Source organism: Nesoenas mayeri, assembly GCF_963082525.1.
Source record: "Nesoenas mayeri genome assembly, chromosome: 5".
Taxonomy (NCBI): Eukaryota; Metazoa; Chordata; class Aves; order Columbiformes; family Columbidae; genus Nesoenas; species Nesoenas mayeri.
Window position 1 is genome coordinate 11,686,510 of NC_137548.1, and position 24,395 is coordinate 11,710,904.

General features: G+C 51.9%; 1 protein-coding gene across 1 annotated transcript; it reads right to left on the reverse strand.

The window, feature by feature from the left end:
* Window positions 1-430: 430 nt before the first annotated feature.
* On the reverse strand, window positions 431-23,222 carry AMN (amnion associated transmembrane protein; the record flags this gene model as incomplete). The annotated part of the gene is made up of 12 exons (XM_080345488.1): window positions 431-541; window positions 820-922; window positions 3,764-3,938; window positions 5,029-5,215; window positions 6,213-6,295; window positions 7,257-7,365; window positions 7,459-7,596; window positions 9,150-9,385; window positions 10,898-10,985; window positions 20,676-20,720; window positions 20,836-20,954; window positions 23,180-23,222. 12 exons carry the CDS (start codon window positions 23,220-23,222, stop codon window positions 431-433), a joined length of 1,437 nt encoding a protein of 478 aa, XP_080201614.1.
* Between the last annotated feature and the right edge of the window lie 1,173 nt (window positions 23,223-24,395).

Genomic DNA, 24,395 nt, shown 5'->3' on the forward strand with positions numbered 1-24,395 from the left:
CAGCTGCAGGTTGAAATGTGTTTGAGCACTGAATTTTCATCACATTCAGGGATCCATTTTTCATTCTGCTGTGTGCCCTGGGCATATCCAGCATGGTGCTGGCTAAAGCACACACTGCTGAGTCTCAGACCACAGCATCCCCAGGTGTCACGAGAGACCCAAATCTCCATGTTGAACTGTGTAAAAAAGACTGATAGCTACAAAATGCAGTTTAAAAAACAGAAGCATCACCGGGAGGCCGTGCCTACGCAGCTGAACTCTTACAGCAAAGGTTTGCTGTGGTTTCCTTCACCACGTGGACACTTTTATTCAGGTAGGATCTGCTTGACTGTGATTTAGATCCTACCAGGAGTGATGAGAGGGACTGTGAGGGCCGGACAGACAGCGATGTCCCCAGGGAGGTGGCTGCCTCTGGCACAAGGCCATGCCGTCAGGTCTCCGTCTCGTTTGCATCGTACAGAGGGTTGATGTAGAAGACCTGGTAGTCTTTGGGAGCAACCTCCTGTGGCATCTCCTCTCCAGGGTCAGCACTTGGCGGCTCCTGCAGCAGTGAGGGAGGGAAAAGCAGCTGATGGGGAAGTGAAGCAAAACCCTTGGCAAAATACACCCAGAGCTGAGTCCCTGTGGCAGTCGAGGAGCTGGTGAGCTGTGGGAAGATGGGACCATCGGACAAACCCCTCCTGGCCTGGGAGAAGGAGGAAGGAGCCCTGCTGGGTGCATTGCACCTCCAGCAGCACTGGAGACGTCTCTGACTGGGGCCGCGCCAGCTCCTGCCCACATCCCTGAGCAACCTCATGTCCCCGAGCAGTAGCGACTCACCACGTCAAACATGGGGTTGTCGAAGCCTTTGTCACCAGCTGGCTCAGGGGACGCTGGGTCCTCCGCTCTGTCCCAGAGCCGGGGGATGTGCAGGGTGGGCAGCCTGGGGAGAGACCTGGGCATCATCCATCCACATCCCACCCATTCCAGTAGCAGCCCAAGATAAAACACTGCATCTTCAGGACCTGGATGGGAAAACATGGGGCCAACGTTCTGGGCTTTCTTTGGAATGGGATGTTTCTACCCTTTCCCAGGAAAAAGCTGCCCTATCCAGCAGAAATCAGTAAACCTGGAGGGCTGAGATACAGGCCTGGAGTGAAGGGTTTCTCAGAGGCAGCACAGATTTTGCTTCAGAGCCATCACTCTCCCCCACATGGCCTAAAATGAATTGCCACAGAGCTCACACCTGTTCCCACTGCAATCTCAACAAGGACTAATTACTTTTATCATTACTTTTATCATGTTATCCTTTTATCATCTTTATCACCATCACGACTTTTATTATTTTCTTCATTATTTCTATGCTAAGGTTCCCATTCACTGAGCATCATCCTCCGGTGCCAGCAGGCTCAGCAGTGGGTCCACACACATCACCACAGGTCCTGAGAGCCCACCAATACTTAGTCAGTGTGACAGTGGTGGCACAGGCTCCACGTAAGCAATTGCAGGAGCTGCGCTAGTATAATTGCAGGAGTTGGAGTTCTGCGTCCAGCTCTGGAGCCCTTGGTACAGGACAGACATGGACCTGTTGGAGAGCAGCCAGAGGAGGCGACAAAAAAGATCAGAAGGCTGGAAGAGCTCTACTGTGAGGACAGGCTGAGAGTTGAGGTTGTTCAGCCTGGCAAAGAGAAGACTCTATGGAGACCTTATTACAGCCTTTCAGTACTTAAAAGGGGCCTGTAAGAAAGATGGAGACAGATTTTTCAGCAGGGCCTGTTGTGATAGGACAAGGGGTAATGGTTTGAAACTAAGAGAGGGGAGATTCAGGCCAAACATGAGGAAGAAATTTTTTACAATTAAGGGGGGTAAAACCCTGGCCCAGGTTGCCCAGAGAGGTGGTAGATGCCCCATCCCTGGAGACATTCAAGGCCAGGCTGGATGGGGCTCTGAGCAACCTGATCTGGGTGAAGATACCCCTGCTCACTGCAGGGCTGTTGGACTACACAGACCTTTAAAGGTCCTTTCCAGCCTAAACCATTCTATGATTATCTGCAGGGAGTCTGTGCCTGTCCGTTTTCACTGGAAATAAGCTGGATTCCCTGTTTTGCTGGTGGCAGGATGGCTCTGCTGCATGCAGACAGACTCTGTAGGCTCCCGGAGCCGCCTGCCCAATTTGCAGCATCCCTGCCAGCGTCGGATGCCTCCTAGATGCTCGGCAGCACTTCCCAAAAGGACACCTGCCCTGGAGCTGCCCAGGGACGCACAGCAGGAGCGGGTCAGCCAGGGACATGTCCTGGGCTCAGGTTCAGCTCCGTCTCCTGTAGCTACACGAACTTCCCTCCTGCTGCTGACAGAGCTGGTTTCAAAGGCCTGTCCGGCATCCAAAGAAGTGTCAGTGGAAGATAAATCATTAAGTAGCAATTATGGGTTGGGAGTTTTATTTAGAAATTAAATGAAGGCGCGGGTTTATTGCTAGGAAATGTCATGTCAGCACGTGCCGAGTGGCAGGGCAAGCGTCCCTGGCCACGGCCACTGCTGCATGGCAAGTAAGCCCCACAGAGAAACCAGGAAGGGAGAAACCGCCTGACTTGTGAGCCTGTGATACAGCCAGCCCAAGCACTGGGGAGTTCAGCATCCCCTGGCAGATATCAGTGAACTTTGCATGGGCAAATTTAAGCAATTCCCTCTCACTGGTTATAAACCGTGAGGGTCCACCCCATTTGCCCGCAGTCGGGTAGGTGAGATGAGCTCAGCGGAGTGCCCCACGCACAAAGACATCCAACAATAAACCCTGCAAAACCCTCCACATGAATGTGGGTGCCTGATGAAGGAGTAAAGGTGGGCACTGCTGCCATGCCCTATTCACTGCTGGAGCCCATGTCTGAGCTGTGAGGGGAAAAGGCAATGGAGAAGGGACATTTCTGACCAGATCCCACCTGCAGTCAGGCGCTGTGTCCCCTGACATCCCTCCCCTGGGACCTGCACACTGATCTCTGCACAGTGTGAACAACTAGTGCACCAGAAGTTACATTTTCTTCTGTGTGCTGTCAGGCCTTTCATGGCTACAAAGCTACAGGATGAGTGCTTTGAATTATTTTGATGCATTTCTCTTTAGCAGCTGGCAGTTTCAGTCCTCCATCCCTGGGCAGGGCTGCAAACCAGTGGTTACAAGGAACAAAAGATTTCACTCGGCAGCATGACCAGGCTGTGCAGAACTCCAACCGAGCTACAGCAGCCCTGCACCATGCCAAGCAGCAGCTCCTCCTGGCCACAGAGGAGGCTGAAGTAGCAGTCCAAGAATATAAAAGTGTTTTGCTCTGACCTCACCTCCAATAAGCCAGGAGGAAAAAGAGTAAGAGTTTTGAATTAAAAGGGAGTAGATTGACATTATGTATAAGGAAGAAATTCTTTACTATGAGGGTCGTGACACACTGGAACAGGCTGCCCCGAGGAGCTGTGGCTGCCCCATCATTGGAAGTGTTCAAGGCCAGGCTGGATGGGGGTTTGAGCAACCTGGTCTAGTGGAAGCTGTCCCTGCCCCTTGCAGGGGGGTTGGACTAGATGATCTTCAAAGGTTCCTTCTAACCCAAACCATTCTGTGATTCTATGAACCAGTAATGTTGGGTGTAGCAGACTGCCTGGCCATGACCACCACCGTGGGAGCTCTGGGCAGCACTGCATGTCCCTGTGCCACCAGGCTAGCTGGAAGGACAGCTTGGGGTGACAGCTGCCCCTCAGCAGGAGAAGCCTGACCACATGCTGCCAGCAGAAGCCGCATCCATACCTTAGCTTTCCCTTTTTGTAGAGAAAGAGGATCCCTCCAAGCAACAGGAGACCGAAGAGCAGCCCAAAGACAGTCCCTGCTGTGGTCCTGCTCAATTCATGGCTCTCCACTTGTCCGCTGAAAGTGCTGCCAGTGGCCACCTCCATTTTCCCATTTGAAATGCCAAGTGCTTCACCTGGGAAAGGGCAGGAAGAGACAAGGTGAGGAGCAGATAGAGTAACACATCCCCACACCCGCACATCACCCCAGCTCACACACAGGGCAGAGGGAGCCTGCAGCTGGGTCTGGCACTGCTCACCTAGTTGATCACCTTTTCCTGGGGACAGGGGTGGGATACACAGCTGGTTGGACTCAACTGGAACAAGCCCATGAGGGTCTGCTACCCACACAAAGACCACCAGGTCCCTTGTCTGTGGTCTGCATGCTCATCAGCATGCCCCAGCTTGCACGGCCACCTCCACACATGGCGTTCTGGTTGGAAAGCAGCTCTACAGAGAGGGGCTTTGGGGTCCTGGTGGGTACCAAGCCAATCATGGCCAGACATGGCATGGAAGGGCAACAGTATTCTGGGTTGCATGAGGAGGATGGGTGGCCAGCAGGTCAAGGGAGGTGACCCTTCCCCTGTGCTCTGCTCTGGCAAGACACAGCTGGAGTGCTGAGCCAGGCTCTTCTCAGTGGTGCCCATTGACAGGGCAAGAGGCAATGGGCACAAAATGAAATAGAGGAAATTCCACTTAAACATAAGAGAAAAAAGTTTTACTGCAAAGGTGACCGGTCGTGGGGACAGGTTGCCTGGAGGTGTTGTGGAGTCTCCATCCTTGAGGAGATTCAAAACACAACTAGACACAGCCCTGGACAACCTGCTCTCAGGGGGCTGTATGAAATACTGTCTTCAGAGTTCCCTGCCAACCTTGATAATTCTGATCCTGCAGTTCTGCTCTGCCCACACCACGGTACTACTATAATTAAAACAGTAAAATTTCTGGGTAAGCAAAGTTCACTGCTAAAATCATCAGAAACACAGAGTGTGTGTGCTAGGAGGGCTTAGAGCTGTGCCAGACTAGACTGATGAGGACAAGGACCTTAGGAGTGTTCAACTCAGGGAGCCTCAATCAAGCTGCCACTTAATTCCCCTGTGAATCCCTGGTAAAAGAGCAGGGACACGGGGCTGTCATGTGGGCTGCTGGCTGGGGACAAAGAGCTCTGGACAGCAGTGGCTTTAGGTGCACCCACAGGGGACCCGCTGAGGAGGATGGCAGAGTTACCGTGCTGTGCTACGTCCTCCATGACATCTGCTGCCAGCTGCGCCGCAGCAGCGCCGGTCTGTGCTCCCTCCCTGTCATCGATCAGCACGATTTGGATGAGGGGAGTGGAGCTTCGGGGTATGAGTCTCAGGAAGGTCTGCGCTTTGTGCACCTTGGATATGGCCATCTGCACACCGGCGTACCTGGGCTTTTCAAAACACAAGGCAACACATAAAGCCCATGAGAGCAATAGGCAGAAATCGGTCACCTCTACAGACAGCCATGACGGATGCACCAGCAACGCCCACCTATAAATCTTCATGTGAGTTCCATCACAGGGCTGCCATCCCTGTTACCGCAGTGCTGTTTGGTTTCCCAAATAAGGGGTTCATATCTTCCCTCCCTTCCAAGCTGTGACCAGCACTCGGCACTCAGCATCCCCCTGCAGAAGCAAGTGCACCGAGAAAGCAATTTCGTGCAGCACACCCATTAAATACTGTATTAAGACGTGCAGCTGGAAGGAGGGCAGGCAGCAGGCTTTCAGCTCGGGATCAATAGAGCAATACTCTGATATCGATCCTCCCAGGGTAACTCAGGGCACGCCTCCACCTCCTGGCAGCTCCCAGCCAGGAGGAAGGATGTCACGCTGCGTCTGACAAGTAACAGCGTGGAGTGATGCCTTGTAGAGCATATATCTGAGTGCTGACCAGTGCTGATAACCCGCTCAGTGCTTTCCCACTGGGAAATAAAAAGCAGTTGAGCATTGGGAATGATCTCCCAGAGTCTGTGGGATGTGCTGCAGAAAGTGTGCGTGATGCCAACTGCATGGGCTGACCTCCCATGTTATCTCCACCTGACCTCCTGGCTGACCCTTCCATGTTTTCTAGACCAGGGTTTCCAGCAAGCCGTGCCGCATCCTTCCCCGTGTGCACACCAGAAGTTGCTCCTGCTGCACAGTGAGAGGTGGCCCCTGGCTGGGGGCGGGGAGCAAGGGAGACTGCACCAGCCCACACGGCAAGTTGACACATCCAAGAGGCCAAACATGGGAGGTGAGCCCAGCAGGCTGTTGGGAAGAGAAGCTGAAGCCCCTGCATCTCTGGGACCACATGTCCCCCCAGATAGCCACACCAGCATCAAGTCACCAGCAGACACAGCTGGTGGTTTGCAGTTTCATTAGCCCGCACTGATCTGTCAGGCTGACATACCTCGCTCAGCAAGGTTTGGACCAGTCTGTCCCGATACTTCTGCAAGTCAAAATCAGGAGTGAAATCCAGGCTAACAGTAGCTCCTGCAGCTCAAAAACAGACAAGACATTATCACTGAGCCTGAGCAGAGATCTGCTGTGGTAGCACAGCTCCAACTGCCATGAAAGGTCCCTCTGGTACCTTTGTGCAACTGGTCTGGCTGGGTTTGGTGGAAGGCTTTTGGTTTCCACCATATTCTAGAGAGAGGCTTGCACTGGAGAGCTTTCTCCTGTACATCCCCCCTTGGAAAGCTCTGCATGTACCTGGTTTTGGGGCTGTGAGGCTGTGACTCAGCAACACTGCCCTGGCTTTGGAAGGAGGATGAAGAGGAGGGGACACCTGCACTCCCTGTGCCATTGCACTGCAGTCATTGGGTCAAAGATTTTCCTTGGGAAAGATGCAGGTAAGTATTTGTTGAAATATTAAATTGTTCTAAAATCTTTAAGAGGCTCTGCTTTTAAGAGCACATGAGAGAAAAATATGGTGCCATTTCAACGAATTTGGGTACCAGTTGTCCATGAAAAAATTCCCTTAACAACCTTCTAGGTAGATTAATGGAGAAGTGCCCATAGCAGAGGGAACGACGTCAATCTGCATGTTTTTATTTTAAATGAAATGAAACAAACTCGCTGTTGGAAAGCTGACATTACGGTGGAAAAGTGCATTTCGTCTGAATGTTTTCTGCTGCATAAACTCAGCAGAGCCCTATTAGCTTGACAAGATGTGACATCCTGACAGGATAAACCAGAGACAGGGACGAAGGGCTGCAAGTCAGAACAGGCTCCCAAAGTCCAGGCTGGTGTTTCAGAGAGATGCCCTGGGATGGTGGCAAGTGGGATGCAGATGGGACCTGTGGATGGGACCCATGGGAGCAGTGCCACAGCAAAACTTCAGCCCATGAGCACCCAGACCAGCAACAACCCCTACACCCAGTTTTCCGCTGCAGAGCCGGGGGAAGGGGGCTGGTGCAATAGGGAGGAGGAACAGGGACATGTCCCCACTCACCACAGACCCCACAGCAGTGGCCAAGGGGCTGCAAAGGGCTCTGGCATGTCAGCGCTGGGCACTGCCTGCCTGATGCCCTGAGCAGGGCTGTGCAGATGCGGTGGCCATCCTAAAGGAGAACAGGGCAGCATCAGTCCCTCGCTCCTTCTTGTCCCCCAAAGTTGCAGTGGCACTCCCCCTAAGTTATAATGGAAGGACTCACCAGGGTGTTCCCGCAGACACAGCCGGACTTGTCGGGACAGCCGGTGCCTGTCACCTGGAGGGTGCCATTGCCATGAAACTGCAGCGGGGCAGAGGGGCCCCTCAGGTACCCAGCCCAGGCCTCGGGGCTGCTGAACTCCTGAGTGGGAAAGAGCAGCAAAGTGGGTGACTGTCCCCAACCAGGTCCCAGTGCTGTCCCCAGGCACCCGGCTGTGACACCTGGATATGCAATGTCACGTCTGATGGCCAGCTGAGGCAGCCCCACCACAGGTGGTGAGTGCGTCAAGAAAATTCTGCCACTACAATCATTTGGGCTTTTCTAAGAGGCCAACAGGAAAACCCTTTCTGATTTAAAACTAAAAAAAAGGACCACAAATAAATCATGAGATGTCTGGGCTTCTCTTCTTCTTGTTTTCCCTCTTTCAGCTGGACCACAGAATTCAGTTTATCAGCTTTTAAGTCTGGGAGGAAGGGACTGGATCTGTGGTGTTTTCCTTCAATCTGGGAAACATTTCAGTGGGCTCAGCATTAGCAAAGACTGAGCTGGACTGATCAGCTTTGTCCTACCAAGCCAATAGTTAAATCTCTCACCCACTGCCTTCCATGGGAGGCTTCTCCATGCACTAGGACAGCAGGATTTCTCATGCCCTGAGGTGAAAATATCACACAGAGAGCAAGGAGTGGGCTGGCTGCACAAAGTAACCTATAAGGTCAGTTTTTAGGGAATATGCTATAATCACCAAAAAAAAAAAAAAAAGCATTTTCTCCTTCCATCTCACCATTCAGCAGCAGCCTCTGCCCCAGCTGCAGTTCCTGGTGGGGTGGATTTGTGAGGGATAACGTGCTGTGGGGTGGTCCATGGGCATCATCGAGACTGGCATGACTTTAAACACCCAGGACCACCCACTTCTGCATCCCCAGGGCTGCGTGCGCTCCCACTGAGCTCCATCGGGGTCTTGCCTTGTCCAGACTCACCTGCATCTGCCTGGACATCAGCTGAGGTCAAAACCCAGTTACCTAATGATTGGCCCCAAAATGGTGGATCCCAGGCAGTGCAGTCATAGAAATAATAAATAACTTATGAAATGTCTGCTGCATCTCCCACTCCTGGAAGGAGCGTATGTTTACTGCTGCAGTGCCTGTGATTTTTTACTCCTTCGACCAGCGAGGGAAGGGGCTTGTCATGTGCCTGATTCCTGGGCTGAAGAACAGCAGGCTGCCAACATTTCTATAATTATTCCTCAGATCAATTAAAGAGCAGTAGCGAAGCAAAACTGGGAGGCCAGGCCATGGGCTGTGTTAAGGTTGGGGGTGGGAGGGAGGTGTCCTTAGGGGGTCCCTGAGCAAAGTGGTTGCAGACATGTGTCTGGGAAAGGAGCAGCTCCTGGACGCTCAAAAAGATGCTGTTTCCCAGCTTTTTGACCCATGCACATTGGCTTTTTTTAAATGTGAATACTGAGATGGCCTGTGCTCCCACAGCACAGGGAGGGAGGTGATAACAAAGCAGTAGAGGAAAAAAAGCATCGAGATGATGCACAATAGCAGGGGCCCATGGAGCTGCAGGGCTGTAGGAGCACCCCATCCCCCCGTGCAGCACTGCTCCTCCATCCCCGGCTGGTCCTTCCTCTCCTGACCTGCTCTGGGGCTGTGGCAAGGAGGTGTCATGACCGTTTCTCAGCATCTCTGTATTACCTGGCCCATGAGAGAGATACTGCGGAGATGAATCACTTGCTGTGATGAGTCGATGTTTACCCGGAAGGATGTTTGGGACTGGAAGATAACATCATCATAGTGGCATGGGACACGTTCCTCATCCACGGAAAAAATACGTCCGCTTGGCTCGAGCTCCCTGCCGGGAGACACAACCTGCCACAGTGTGGGGTCAAACCACGCGTGGTCCTCGGTGTTGGCAAACCTCACTGTTACACCTGGGAAAGCAACAGGAGATGTTGAGAGTGACCCAGACCCAGACCTAAATCTTCAGGCTCACTGGATGCATATGGGCTGATACAACCAGGCACTGCTTTGTCCAAAGCAGAGGAGGCCACCCCATGTGCATGGAGTAAAGGGCTGGCCATGGCATCACCTTCCCAGTGGCTGCTGCAGGCACCTCCCGGAGCCCTGTAGGCGCTTGGCACAGCTTTCTGGTGCTCAGCGCTGGGGTCTCTGCAAATCAGCCCAGACCCCACTCCTGGCTGCAGACACCCAGTGCCAGATCTCACAGGACATTTTCCCACCCTTTCTTCAAAGCTGACCTTTATGGTTAGGGAGAAAAACAGCCACAGAGCTGCGTAACAGCTAAAATAAAAGATAAAAATGGGTATGATAATTCACATTCCTTTCCAAGCAGCCTGGGAGGCCTGCAGAAACATGACCAGCCCTGTTCCCCTCAGAAGGTAACCTCAAAACCAGTAAGCCATTAATTATTTAACCATTAACCATCTCCTTTTTGGTCACAGTCAGTACCATCACGCAGTGCCCTGCTTCCTTCTCAGCCTTCCCCAGGGGTTGAATCCTTACCGATTCAGTTAGCATGCAGACATTTATTGACTGAACTATTTGCATTTACTTTAAAACCATGCTTTAAAAGAATCAGATTGTGAAAGTTGCCCCAGAAACAACTGTTGATTTCAGGAGAGCAGCAGGAAAAGCCCAGTGCAAAGCATAGCTGCCAGAGTGTCCCTGATGAGAGGCAGACAACCCCAAAGCAGAAAAACAATCAGAGTGAGAGATTTCGGAGTGGTTCCAGGTAGCCTGATGCTACAGTCCTTCCTCTGGAAAGACCTCTTTGGGCTTTATCTCTGTTTAGTTTTGGTTAGGGTTTTTTTGCCAGTCAGAGCACAGGCACAGGTGCTTCTCTTGGACTTCTCCTTTCCTGCAGCCGAACTAAAAAGTTGCTTGCCACAGAAAGCATCAGGTAGCTCTGAAATACCCAAAATACATCTCCTAGCAAACAGCTTTCAGACTAATAACAGGCACCAGTAAAACAAACCCACTGCCCCAGTCACTGCAAACCTGGGCTGGAGGCTGAAAGGGGAGGGAAGGATGAGCTTGCACCAAAATGCCTGTGATGGCTGCAGTTCAGCTCACCTGTGTGTAATTCCTAACCAGTTTTCTTTAGAAATACAATGGCAAATAAAATGAGGGCTTTGATGTGGCTACATGCTTAATAGACAGGGTAAAATACAAACAATATTTGCCTCTATGCTGCTACTTCAAAGGCTTCTCTGCTATAATTACTTTTTTAGAAGACAGGTGGTGATCTAGCAGGAAAAAAAGATCTGGTGTTAGGGAGGTCAAGAAAGAAAAAGTAGGCATTAAAACAGGAGTGACTCACTGTGGTCTGAGGTGGGACAGCAAAGACCTTTGTAGAAGCGTTTGCGCTGAATTTACATGATTAATCACGGGCTGATGGGGTGACTGGTCTGAGCACAAAATACCTGAGTCACAGCCTGGATCCCAGCTGCCATCAAAAGCTGCAAATCCTGCGCCAGATGCCAGCACGAATTCTCCGTTCAGGGGCAGGTACTAGATGAAGAGATTCAGAGTGTTACTGTGCAGTCCCGCTGCCAGCCACCCAGGCTTGTAATCAAATAACAGCGCTAATTATTAGGCTGCCTATTACACTTGCTGTATCCGAGGCACTTTACAGTCATTAGGTGTTACCCTCACCGTGCCCCACGTTAATGGGAAAGTATCATCTCCCATTTTTACAGATGGGGACACTGTGATGTGGAGAGATAGTTTGACATTATCTTCCAGTAACACAGAAAAGCATGAAGCCTTCAGGGAAGCAAGAACAAGGAAAAAGCAAAATAAGCTCTTTCAACAGCTCCTTCCTTCTCTTGCACACACACTCCCATCAGCTCAGAAATGGCTTTATACATTGGTATGACAAGAAAAATCCAACCTTACTCTGCAAAGGCCCAGAGGTCCCCTTGGTTAATGGGTTCCCATCTCCAGGGGCTGTGCTTGCCCCCCCAGAAAAACAACTCGGGAGCCCAAGTGATGCTCAGGGAGGTATCAGCTAGTGGACTCATGCTCGCTGGATCTAAGGAAAGCAAACAGTGGTGTTTGGTGCAGTTTAACATAACTATACCCTCTTCTTGTACCCACTGGGTAGGACATCACCAGCAGACAGTTGGTGTCAACATGTTTGCCTGGCTTCAGCCTGGCCAGGCTTCTGCTGCAGAGTGTGAGGATGACCTCTGCCCACCTCAACAAGTGGAGCTTCACCACAGGGTCCTTTCAGCCAGGAGCTGTGGCCTCCTGGGTCACCAGCCGGCACTGCCAACTCTGGGACTGGCCTTGGCAAACAGCCGAGTCAGGCGACTCGTTCACAGCACATGGGTTATTCAGCCCATCTCATCTTATTTTCCACTTAGAAACTTCCAAGGAGAAAGTCAGGTTTTTGCCCCAGTATTTTCACATGTCAAGAAGTGATGTTCAGTGCTTCCTTCTCTTCTAACCTTATCCAGGGTTTGAGCATTGCTCTCCAGATAGCATCTGGAAGCTTTCCAGGGCTGTGTTATGCCAATGCACTGGGGCCTGTGCACGTTAGATGAGATTTTGAGGTTTCATCTACTTAATTGGTCTTTAAATAAGCATTTAGGTTAGAGAAAGCAAGTCTTGTGAATGACTGCTGCGGGTGGCTGCGATACCTCTCTGTCCTTGGGCAGTCTTGCTTGAGGATGCACTGTCCCAGACAGGTACCACCTTGGCTGGAGGGATGGACATGGCGAAAAGCTCCTCATCCCCAAGCTGTAGGCAGCAGTTTAGAAGTTTGGTGCCGTGCTTTGAAGGCCATAGCCTTAGTCCTCTTCTTAGTTCAGGAACCATGAAAAGCCAGGGCAGAGAGCAGGGGGTGGCTGCCACCGAGAAGAGCCCCACAGTGCTGCTGTGCACCACACACTTCAGACCTTGTACTTCCACACGTTGGACTGGAGAAGAGGGGATAATAAGGTGAATAGCTGAGGTGTGGGCACCATCTGCCCCATGGGTCTGGAAGAAGCCTTTGCCTGTAGACACCTCTCCATCAGATCATAGCATGTTCAGTGGCTAACTGGAAACGGTGCAATCATGTTCTCTGAATCTGTCTCACTCTTGACTAAAGCAGTTTTGTCCAATACTAAAGCACTGAAAGAGGCTGAAAGGTCTGCCAGGATAAGAATGGCAACATGCCCTTTAGCTGCAGATATAAAAGCTGTGCCTAGTGATGTTTTGAGGCTCAGGACTTAGCCTGCTTTGAGCTGGATGAGGTCTATGCCACCAACAGCTTTCACAAGGTGTTTCACTTCAGAAGTGCCCTGGCTTGTTTTCTGTAAGCCCACACAAGAATTGGGACACTTGTCCCAGGGAAGTGGGACACTTTGGGGCAGATGGCTACCACCAGTATCCAAGGCAGGTATCACCAGTGTTGCTGTCCCGAACTGGCTGGTCTATCTCAGGCTGGAGCCCCTCACCGCTGCCTCTTGCCTTGTTTGCGGGTTGCCACCCTGCAGCGTCTGATGGAGCCAAGCAGGGAGTGTGGCCAGCTGGCTGCTGGGGCCCTGAGCTGCTCAGGATGGGTTTTGGATGGGAAGCAGTGATCGTTTCACCATCGCAGGGTGAAACTGTTCTTCTCAGCAGTCACATGTGGCCACTTGGGCCTGTAGCTCCAGGGATCTTTGGGTGGAGGAATTAAAATCAGAGATCAGCTGCTGGTGACAGGGATGGGTGATGCAGCTGGGCCATGACTGGCTGGACTCTATTAGCTTTCCCAGGCTGCAGGAGTTGGCGTTTGTGAGTGTTGAGCTGGATCTACACCACTGGGTTGGGAAGTCCCTGCTCTGATGCCTGTCTGACTGACAGCTCCTTCCCCTACAGAGTTACCGAATTCTTTGGCTATAGCTGTGGGTCACAGCTTCTCAGACACCCTGCAGGGACCATGCAGGACACAATGAGCTTTCCTGTCCAGGGGAGCTGTTCATTCAGATCTTCACAAATTAACTAGGGGGAGAAAAAAGCCACTGAGCCAACACTTAGGCAAATATGTGCCTACATTTGTAAGCTGCATCACTCACACTGCTCTAGAGAGGAACACAAAAGCATTTTGTGCACACACTGTGCACAAAGGAAAGCAAGGAAACCTGGTAAGGATTCACACAGTGTGGCTGAGTTCAGTGTGGCAAGAACATGGATGAGGTGGGCTTGGTTTGTTAGAGGTGCACACACATGTGCACATACAGATGCACAGATGCTGGTCCAATGACCAACCAAAGTCTCGTCCTCCTGTGCCTGGGAGGGCCCAGGTGAGCAGGGTCTGGATGGGGTGTGGAGCAAATGCAGGGTCAGCAGCGCATACCAAGTGTTCACAGCACCAATCCTGGCCATGGGGAGAGGTAGAACAACATGTCTCATGCTAGACTTGCCTCACACCTGCAGCAAGTGTGCAGGGCTCTGGAGACACTGGCCTCTGAGCTTTCTGGAGAGGAAGCAGCTTCTCCAGCTACCACTGGAGATCCCACTCCACCACCGAGGCCAAAACTCCAGGCTGGGTGGACTTCTCAAGCCCAGAGGAAGCTGTCCATGTGAGTTTGAGTGTGGCAGGGCAATAAGAGTCCCACAGCACACGTGGTGTCCCAGCCACTGACCCCTTCACACTCTAGGACTGCCCAAACACTATTAGCACCAGCACTGGAATTAACATGCAAGGCAACACGATGTGAGCCAGGGAATGGAGTCAGCTTATCTCCACAAAGACAAAATGCAAGAAGGGCCTTCACAGCTGGAATCTCTGAGACTGGTCCCTGCAGCTACATCTTCTTGCCTACCAAGGTGGATGTGTTGCCCATCTGCCACCAGCCCTCTCCAAGATGCACGCCACTGGGCAGCATTTCAGAAGTGGGTCTGTTGTGCAGTGGAGCTTCGTTTGTAAATAATTTGCCCTTTCTTTTTGCCTAACATAAGTTAAGCATCTCAGCCCACTGCAGAGGACAAATGGAGACTCTGGTTGGGGAGTGGCTTTCTGCATTTGGGAGCTTAGTATAGAAATTGCATATAGGCTGGGCCACTTTCCAAGTACATTTTGAACCAAGAAGTGACATGTACCAAAGGACCAGAGCCAAAAAGCTGGCCGTTTCATCTGCTTTCCCTTGCTCCTGCCAACATGTACTTCAGGACCATTAATACAGCCAGCTTAGAGTCCCATTAGTCATTTCCCATCCCTGTTACTGGTAAATGACATCTCCTCGATCATTGTTATCGTGTGTAATGACAACTGAAACACAGTCATCATTTTTCTCATCAAAGTCAGCAAAAAAAAAAAGGAAAGACCCCATGTGGTTCTTAGCCCAGAGTCACCACATTTGCAACCACAGCATTGCACCACTGAGAAGAAATCCCACTGCCCCAATGCATAAATGAAAATGAAACTAACCTCTGAAATGCAAAATTAAAAAACAGCAAAGGCCTGAGAGGTGGCTTTTGTACTGAGTGGCTTTGAACCAGCCTCCGGGACACATCCTGACTCTGCTGGATTCATGAGCATCAGGCTGAGATAACTGACAGCAGCAGTGTGACTGGCCTGTCACCATCATCCGCACAGGAAACAACGCAGCACTTCTGCTCTGAACCCAAGTGAACAATGCTCTTGATTGCAGCCAGCTCTTCCCCCAGCCTTGTTTTAATTCTCAGCATCGACACATCTGAATGCCTTGCTCAGGTGAGATGGTGCCACCATCCCCATCACCCAACAACAAGACTGCACGAGCATGCTGGGCTCTGCAACACTGCACCTATGGGTGCACCAGTGAGCAGGTTGGTACCCAGAGATGCACACAGCTCCCAGGTACCTTCCCTCGCCCAGCACCCAGCCAGGGAGCAGCTCAGGAGCTAGTGCTGGTGGCACCCCATCGGAAAACATGGCTGGGATAGGATGTGAATGTGTTATTTCTTCAAGATGGAGTGCTGTAACCCACCACAGGCATTTTTGCTCAGGGAAAATTCTTTGTGCTGCCTGCAGGTGGGAGTTTTCCCAACACCCATGTGGGTCAGGGGGGTCTGAGCACAGACAGGTATGCAGGTGCTTGGGTAGGATCCAGCTGCTGGGTGCAGGCCATAGGAAGGCACAGGGCCAGATCCATCCACAGGTGAATCCCTCTGGCAGTGCTAGAATGTTGCCAAGGGCTCACTCGTCAAAGTCTCTCTTGGGTTTGTTTGTTCGCTTTCCCGCCTGGATGAAGCTCCCACCAGCATCCTTGGGCCACTGTCCTTCCCCAAACACACACACCACCAGCTCTGGCCTGTCCCCGCTACGGCCACTGATCCCGGCACAGCTATTGCAGATCCCCTGCGAGAGAGGCTGGTGAGGCAGGGTGACCTGAGACCACCCTGGAACCTCTGGCTCAGCTGAGGAGGGTGACTTGCTGCTGGACTAGGGCCTCGCTGCCCAAAGAGCTCCCTGCCCAGGTACATGCCCCTGTGAGGAACGGGGCTTTACCATCCCAAGAAAACCAAGCAAGAAACACAATCTTTATCCCTGTGAAGCCTACGCTTAGGCAGGTTGGTGCAGTGTGGCACAGAAGGTAGTGCTCCTCTCCGCACTGCCCATCATGGTGGGAAGAAGATGCCCACCAGCCCTCCTCTGCTCCCAGCAATAACTCGCCCCTCCGCTTTTGCCTCCCGGAGCAGGTGGTGGCACAGGCAAAGGAGCAGCACACCAGCGGGATGTCATCATTTCAGTGTCATCCTCTGCAAGCTAACGAGGCACTTGGCTGCCCTCCCATGCCTGCATCCCTGCCTCTCCCTCCTGGAAGGCAGGGTCCTCTGGTAGCAGTGCGTCCGCACTCTCATTAATGTAGGAGCTGGTTCCTCTGCTGTGTCTGCTCGTCACATTTTATGTTGCATTTCAGGGCACAGGTTCCCTGCATCACTTGCCCAAGCTGGCCTTGCCACCACGTCCCTTGGCATGGGGTGACCCAACACACCAGGTTCCTGCAACACCACAATCCTGCCCACCCCCCCAAAGGAGCTGTAGCTCCTGGCCTTTCTGCGCAGGTGCTGCCTGGCACACCCCCTCCCACATCACCCCACAGAGCCCCATAAAAGCCATCAGGAGATAAAATAAAGCAGCAGGCCCCAAAAGGTCATTAATTTCACTGCAGGCCCACAGTGCACACCTCCAGATGCAAAGCTAAACAAGTCCAAGCAGGGTGTTCCAGGGGACATGGGGATATCAGCAGGACCTCAGGAGCATACTAAGGTAAACCAGACCAAGACACTTGAGTTATGGATGCAGAAGGCACACTGATGCTTAAAGCCATTTGCCCATACCCATTTCAGGTTAGATTAGCTCATTTTCACAAACTTCCCTCCACAGACAAGCTCAGGGGGAGCCAGAAAGTGGCTGGAGGTGCAGGCAGGGGAGCCGTACCTGGCAATGAGGGATGACAGCTGGTGCATGGAGCGGCTGCCCAGCCAGACCTGCCCCAGCCTGGGATGCCGGCAAGCTGCTCTGCTCATCATAGGCTTTAATAACTCCTTCTGCTGGAAATTAGCCTGCAAGGAGCAAATAAACCCAGGGAGGTGACTGCAAAAGGCTGTTTTCTGCACTCCTTTCCTAGGGCAGACCTTCAGCAGGAACGCTGCATGAGAAAAGCCTGCAGGATTCGGGCTTGTAATGAAGTGCTGGCACATGCACACGCACACACTCACTCCCATGAAATTTCTACCTTCATCTTAGAAGGAAAAATATTCCATTTTCTGGATGTCTCGTTACCCTGCTGTTTGGGAAACAGGGGGGGAGGGAGTGCCAGTGCCTGGGACGAGCACAAACCCTGGCAATTCATTAGAGCCAGAGCCCCTGGAGAGCAATTGGCATTTCGAGATCAATCTCTGCCAGGAACCGAGCGAGCGGGAGCATCCTGCAGCAAAGCCGAGTACATTCTGCTCTCGCAATTAGGCAGCTAAAAATATAAGGCTGGGCGAGAAGTCCCTGGTTAGACTGCAGTGCCCCACATGCTCCCGACCCTCACCCAGCCTTTGCAGCCCCTCACCAGGCAGGCAGGGAGGGGGTGCAGGCAGGAAGGGGGTGCAGGCAGCTGCCACCACCATGGCAGGGTTCAGTGAAGAGGCAGAGCTGGAAAGGTGATATTGGTGCTGCTGAATAACCCCAGGCCAGTGCCCTGACCCTGACACGGCTAGGGCTGAGCAAGGCTGCTCTGCCCATGTGGCTGAATCTGACTCCTGCCATCCCAAAAATAGCAAGTGGCATCACCCATCCCTGGGCCGTATAGCGGTGCTGGCCGGCTCCGGCACAGACTGTGCCAGGGCTGGTGCTATCAAGGCAAACAAAGGGCTGGCAGCCACAGCTGTGCCCTGGCCTGGCTGCCTTTGGGAGCGTAGCCATAGCCAGAGTGTCCCAGTCCTCAGGGAGAAGTGTTCTCCCCCAGCTGGAAGACAAGTAAAGCCAAAACCCGCCTTGCCCTCAAGAACCTACGTCATGCACCGCCACCGTGAGCACCTTCATCTTTTTCGCAGATTAACCCCCAGGTGCCTCTGAAAGCTGGCTAAGTACTGATCTGCATCTTTAGGCAGCTAAACACCATTGAAAATCCAACCTAATCACAATACTTGTGCTTCAAAGTCACTTACGCTTAAGCTGGATTTGGATTCAGTGTGTGGCTGAATTAGGGACCCACTCCAAACTTCAGACCAAATAACCTCTGAGCTGCATGATAAATGGGTTTCCTTTGAGAGGGGAGGTGGGCTGCCTGCCCCAACAACCCCGGCCTCCTCCCGAGAAAGCAGCTCCCAGCACTCGACTGATGCCCTCATGGGACAGATGTGGAGGGAAGCTGGAGGGCACACTGAATGGAAGTGTCTTGTTTAATACAAATGTCTACGGGGAGCTGACAGTGGCACATGAGGACCCCTTGGCACGCTAGGTCTCTCTCCACTCAGCTGAGGAATACAGACGGGAGGTCTCATGCATCCCCTCCACCAGCAGGGTACCAGCACTGAGCATCCCCCACTACACCCACTGCAGAGGGCACTGAAAAGGCAATGAGACCCCAGCCCCTTACCCAGCCATGAATTTTCTTTTGTGTTACTACAGGAAGCAACACGCTCCTTTTTTTTTTTTTGTGGCCAAAGCCTGTGTAACATCTCCATGGCGACTCTAAAGCTTAATGTATTCCTGCTGATTTAAGTGATTAATGCTCTGGCGCGACACGGTCGGCAGCCGAACAGGTGCAGCCCAGCCTCGCTGCAAAAAGCCTCACAACTAATTCATTTTCTAACCCCCCAGTTGCCAAATTTCACACCATTCCCACAAGTGGCAGACCAGCCCAGGTGCTGGGTTTCTTTCCTTTTTCATCCCTAATCTTGGCAGTTTCCTTATCACCTGGTGACAACAAAGCACAGCAACGCACAGGAGGAAGGTGGCTGAGCTGAAATTAGAAATATTACCCACCACGCTAGGAAACTTGCCGGGACAGTTCATTCCGAAGTGTTGTGGCAGTGATGCTCAGAAGGAAGGTACAAGCTGCGGTTTGAGTTATAGCCCGGTAAGAGCTTGGTTGCTCACAAGAGGTGCAATTTGGTGCAGCGGTGGGGGAAAACCTTGACCGGAGGGGAACAGCTGCTGCCATGATGATTCATTCATTCTTAGATCCCCCCAGCCCTCCCCTCCTGCACAGTGCTGGGATTATAATATTCACTGTAACCCTGGAGCTCCCATGGCCGCTTGCCAGCAGCGGGGCCCCAGAGAAACCCCGGGGCAGCAAAAGGTCCCTGGGGGCTCCCACCAAGATCTTTTGACTGGGACGAGTTGAGAGCCAGCACCCTGACCATGTCACTGAGCCACAATGGGAAATGTCCCCCCGAGTAGCTGAAGGACGGTCAGCACAGCAGCACAGCCACAGGTGTAATTAGCTGTGCAAAGCCCAGCTCTTTAGCTTGGTTGTGAAAGGCTCATGCCATAATGAATGACGCTGCTTTGCAATTATGCACTTTGCAGGCCTCTGATGAAAGCACTTTAGAAATATTATACATCCAGCTGTAAGTAAAATAAAATCTACTGGAGTGATATTTTGCTCTTTTCTTCTCTAGGTAAATTCCACATCATTTATTACATTATATTTGTACGTATTTCCCCAGTACATTCTTTCCTTCTAAAATTCATATTTAAAATGCCATATAAATAAAGTAACTCCTCCAAATATTTGTAGAGGGATTAAATGTGGCACATGGTGTTATTAAAGCATCAAAACTATTAGTGGTATAGACAATCTGAACAAATTACATCACATAAATTTCAAGGGCTTGTTCAGATCTAATGGCTGAATAAAAAACAAAGCTGCCCTAAAATTGAGAGAGAAAACTTGGCCACCAGCTCATCCCATCCAGAGGAGGAGGATTTACAGACAGGACCCAGCCCATTTTGTGCCATCTCAGTGCTGGGATGGGGCTCACCGGTGGTCTGCCCTACACAGGCATGTTGGGGCAGCAGGTTTGCTTTTCCCTTTAGTTCCTCCCCATTAAATTTGACACTCCAAACTGTGGGGATCGAGACCCTGTTCTTTTGTAGCTGCCTATCAGTCAGCTCCTGGCAGGGCTCCTCTTTTTGGGGGACACCAGCTTGCTCAGAAACCCCTCTGAGGTGGGACCCCCCACCATGATCTTGCCTTACATGTGCATTTCAGTAGAGCATTGTGCCCGTCCTGCCACAGCCAGAAAAATATAAACCCCAATGACTGTTGAAAGAAAATTTCTTGACCAACATTTTGGGATTTCCCAGAATGGTTTGTTTTCATTTCAAAATATTGTGATGTCAGCTTCACTTAGCCTCTGCCTGGGGGCTAGAGCCTGCTTCACATCAGTAACGTGAGGGACTGGTGCTCCTCAGCAAACCACTGTGAAGGTCTCAGTACCATAGAGGAGGTTTTATCCTTCCTTTGGGGAGGAAGAATTAATTTCTTCCAAATGAAAGTGGATTTTGGGATGCTCTCCCTCACTCCCTTAATGAAAAATAAAAAAAATCCCAGAAATGTGCTTTGTGGCCCAATGGTGCAGAAAGCAGCTGCTGTGACTCTTGTCCCCCACCCCAGCTGAGGCATCCTCATTTTGGCCAGAGCACAGAGCGAAATGTCAAAGTTCCTGGAGAGGGGCACAGGGGGACATGCCACCCATCTGATCCTACCCCCACTGCCCTCCCGGAGCCACTGCACACTGCCTTACCATGTCTGTCAACACGTGGGGAGACCTCACAAAGACTGAGACGACCTGTAAGAAAAGCAAAAGTAAAAGTGAGCTTTCCCTCAGCAGGTAAAGGGCTTTTCCAATGCCTGATGGCATTTTACAAAAAGTGAAATAAAAATACAATAAAAATGTCCAATACCTTGTTCTTCTCAAAATGAACCACATCACTGGCACAGGGGACTCTGCCTTTATCCCAGTTGGAGGCAGTTTCAAAATTGGTGTTGGGGATCCATTGCTTGTACACGGCAGCAGTGGCAGCTGAGAAGAACACAGAAAGCAGTATAACCCAATCTGTGGGAGGTACTGGGAACCCTCTCCAGGATGCTCTACGATATGGCTTGGCCTTTTCGGGCTAGAATTGGGTATTTTCCACCCAAGAGCAGTTCCCAGTTGAGCAGTCACAGCCCTCTTCTGCCTGAGGGATCTTTTTGGCTGGATTATGCTTTTTGCCCACCCAGGTTGGAAGGGGAGTAAGGGACAAATACATGGAAGGCAGAGAGAAGGAGGAAAGTCCTGCAGGCAATAAGCAAGAATAACATGCACCTGGTACCTGAGCATTTATTGCAGTGGGTTTTGCTGCCACTCAGATTAATCAAATGTGCAGAGGCGCCTCAAATGTGGTGTTCCAGTAGGTATGGAGTTGGCATGCAAAGTTGGCAGGACCACAAGGACAGGGCCAGAGGAGAATGGGCATTTGCTATGAGACATGTAATGCAAAACACAGGCTTGTGGCATGTTTTCTGGGCTGGAGGGGCAGGATTCAGCAGTGTCCTGCAGATGGACACACTGGCTGGTGGGGAAACAGGTCCCCATGGGGCTTTCCAGGATGGCGGTGGTCCTGTGCATGGGTCCCCGCAGGAGCGAGCCCACTGGCCAAGGACGGGCCATGGCAGAGGTGGGTTTCCATTCTGACCTGCTCTGTTTGCATTAGCGTGGCAGAGATTTCCTGGCCTGAGATTTCCCAGGCTTGGCTAGGAGATGCACCTTCAGATGAAAATGAATCTCCAGCAGCCTGAATTAAATGGTTTCAGGCGAGTGAGTTATGAGACTGAAAAGAGGAAAAACAAACAAACAAACAAACAAAATCAACACCGTGCTCTTAATATAGATAATATTTTCGTTAGAGGAAAGCCCCACAAAACTAAAAAATACATAGAAAACCAGTGGTGGAGGGGACCAGACAGTGGAGTGGGGATTGGGCAATGGAAGTCAGATGAAGAGAGGGCGGGGGGGTGCAAGAACCCCAGAGCCTGGCCTGGGGAAGGAGAGGGTATGGATGACTCCAGCTGATAAAGGGAGGTCCACTGCAGAAAGCCTGGGCCCTGCTAGCCCGAATCATGGGGAAGGACGTGGCTGGTTGTGCTAAACAGGTTCTGCAGAGTCTTTATCAGCTCACAACGATCGCATCGGAGCGTAATTTGCACTGTCTGGCTCTGCCAGAGGCTCTGCTGAGACCATTTGCTGTACATAGCCACGTCAGGGCGAAGAGGAAACGATGTATTTTTAACCAGAATGAAAGTCCTAATGTAGGAACAGGCACTGGAACCCAGGTGCAAGGTGCAGAGGGGCTCCCCCAGCCCCGCACCAGGCTGCAGCCACTGCTGTCAGCTGTCCAAAGGAGCCCTCAGGCTCAGCAAACACCTCCCTGCCCCAAATCCGCTTTAAAATCCACTGAGAAGCAAAAGGACTGAAACAGTGATAAGAACAGAACTCAAGCAGCTGCTTCCAGTGTTGTGGGCACAAACACCTTGCTGGCTTGGATTTGAAAAGAGCTTAAGATGGGAGAAAGCCCACAGATGGTAATTGCAAGTTGTTCTGTCCCTGCTAAGGCTGATGTGTGTCCCTCCCATCCTAAGAAGCTGAGGAACAGAGAGGTTAAAGCTCCATCCAGCAGAAAGGCTCAGCTGACCACATTGCACACACACCTCACATTCCCGCAGCCACAAGGTGTTGGGTGCAGCGAGCTCAGGGCACACCTCAGCGCACAGCTGGCTCGGGGTGCTGCCCCAGCTCCAGCAGCATCTCCTCTGGCCAGGGGCTCTGGGGCCACGAAGGTTAATCTCCTGTGGCAAAGCCTTTTCCCCCACGTAGCTGCTTTGATGCATTCCTGCACTGTCCACAGCCCTAGAAATATCAGCATGCTGTTTAATCAGCCTTGTCTCCAGGGAAGCACAGTCCTTGAACATCGAAGCGACATGCATATTCAACAGAGAATGTGTCCTGCAGTGCAGAGCTGCTGGCTTCAAAAAAGAGCAGGAAAACCAGAACTGCAGAGGTGCAGCAGGCACAATACTCTAATCCCAGCCTCATTTCCCCACCTTCTCTCTCTCCTGTTGGAAATGCCTTTTTGTATTTACGTTACAGATACACCTGAAGTGCCAAGAGCCTGTAGCTCTGAAGCAGGATTGCCCTAAGTGCAAATGAGGAAGTCATCCAGCCGTCACCACTGCTTGCCATGGTGGCCAGGCCCTGGGCATACTCACCAAGGAGCTGCAAGACACCCAGGAGAAAGAACAGGTGCTTCATTGTGCAGCAGGCTGCCAGCCCTCGCCTCCACAGCCCCTGCCCGGCTGGACCTTGGACCCTCCTCGGGGGCACGTGATGGGCTCAGCCCAGAGGAGGCTGTAGGGAGAAGGGAGTAAATCAGTACGGGAAGCAGGTTTCCCATGGCATGAACCAGAGTTTTACTCAGCTCCTTTCCCAAGCCCCCCCGCTTCCTCGGTATCCCTGGGAGACTGGGAAAGCCACTGAGCAAGAAGGCGAGGAGGCAAGACCAGCGGTGCCCCAAAGTTCTGCTCACCGGACATCACCACCCATACCCCCTCCACCCATCCAGGTCTCACTAAAAGGGGATGAGCACAAACTCACCACGTACATGTCCCACACCACTTTACCCTGCAGAACGCTGGCTACCTTGTAATTACTAATAATAGTCTCAATGTATTTGTAATTAGCTCTCTTGGAAGAGAGAATTTCCCAGCGACGACTTGTAATTGTACTTTGCCCACCAGCTGATTCGTTCATTACCCGGCACACGTTGCGGCGGTGCTGGCACAGCCCCACGCTGCTTTTGTTGAGGCTGCCGGGGGCTGAAGGAGGCACCTGGCAGTGGCACCAGCATACATGCCTGCAGGAGGAGGAGGAGGAGGAGGAGGAAGGGCCCCACCACCCCATTCTCTGCTCCAGTGCGGAGTGATGCTACATGCAGGTCCACGCCCATGTCTTTACAAGGGCATGTTAGGAACAGAAAACGATGGGATGAGAGCAATGACAGCCTGGGAAGGGACAGCATGAGGACAGTGACAGAGGCCCATGCCATGGAGATCGCTGAGGGTACTCAGCACCTCTCCAGCAGGAACCCTTTGGCTGACACTGGTACAAGCAGGGAAGGACAAGGGCAGAAGATTTGTGAATGCAGGGGTTTACAGTGGCCCAGGAGGAAACTGGAGAAGTGCTTGGAAGGGACATTAGTGGAGGGGTCACAAACCACAAGAAGCTCAGACCTGACATCAGTGAGGATTTGGGAATGCAGGAAGGGGAACAGGCTACCTCCATCTCACCCTTCATGCTCCCACCATTTCACAGCTTCCAAAAAGGCAGACCTGGGAGGGGGAAAATGTGGACCAGGGATCCATTACTCTTTGGAAATCTTCCTTCAGTTTCCCAAAAGCCTTAACCTACTTGGTGTCATTTCCCACC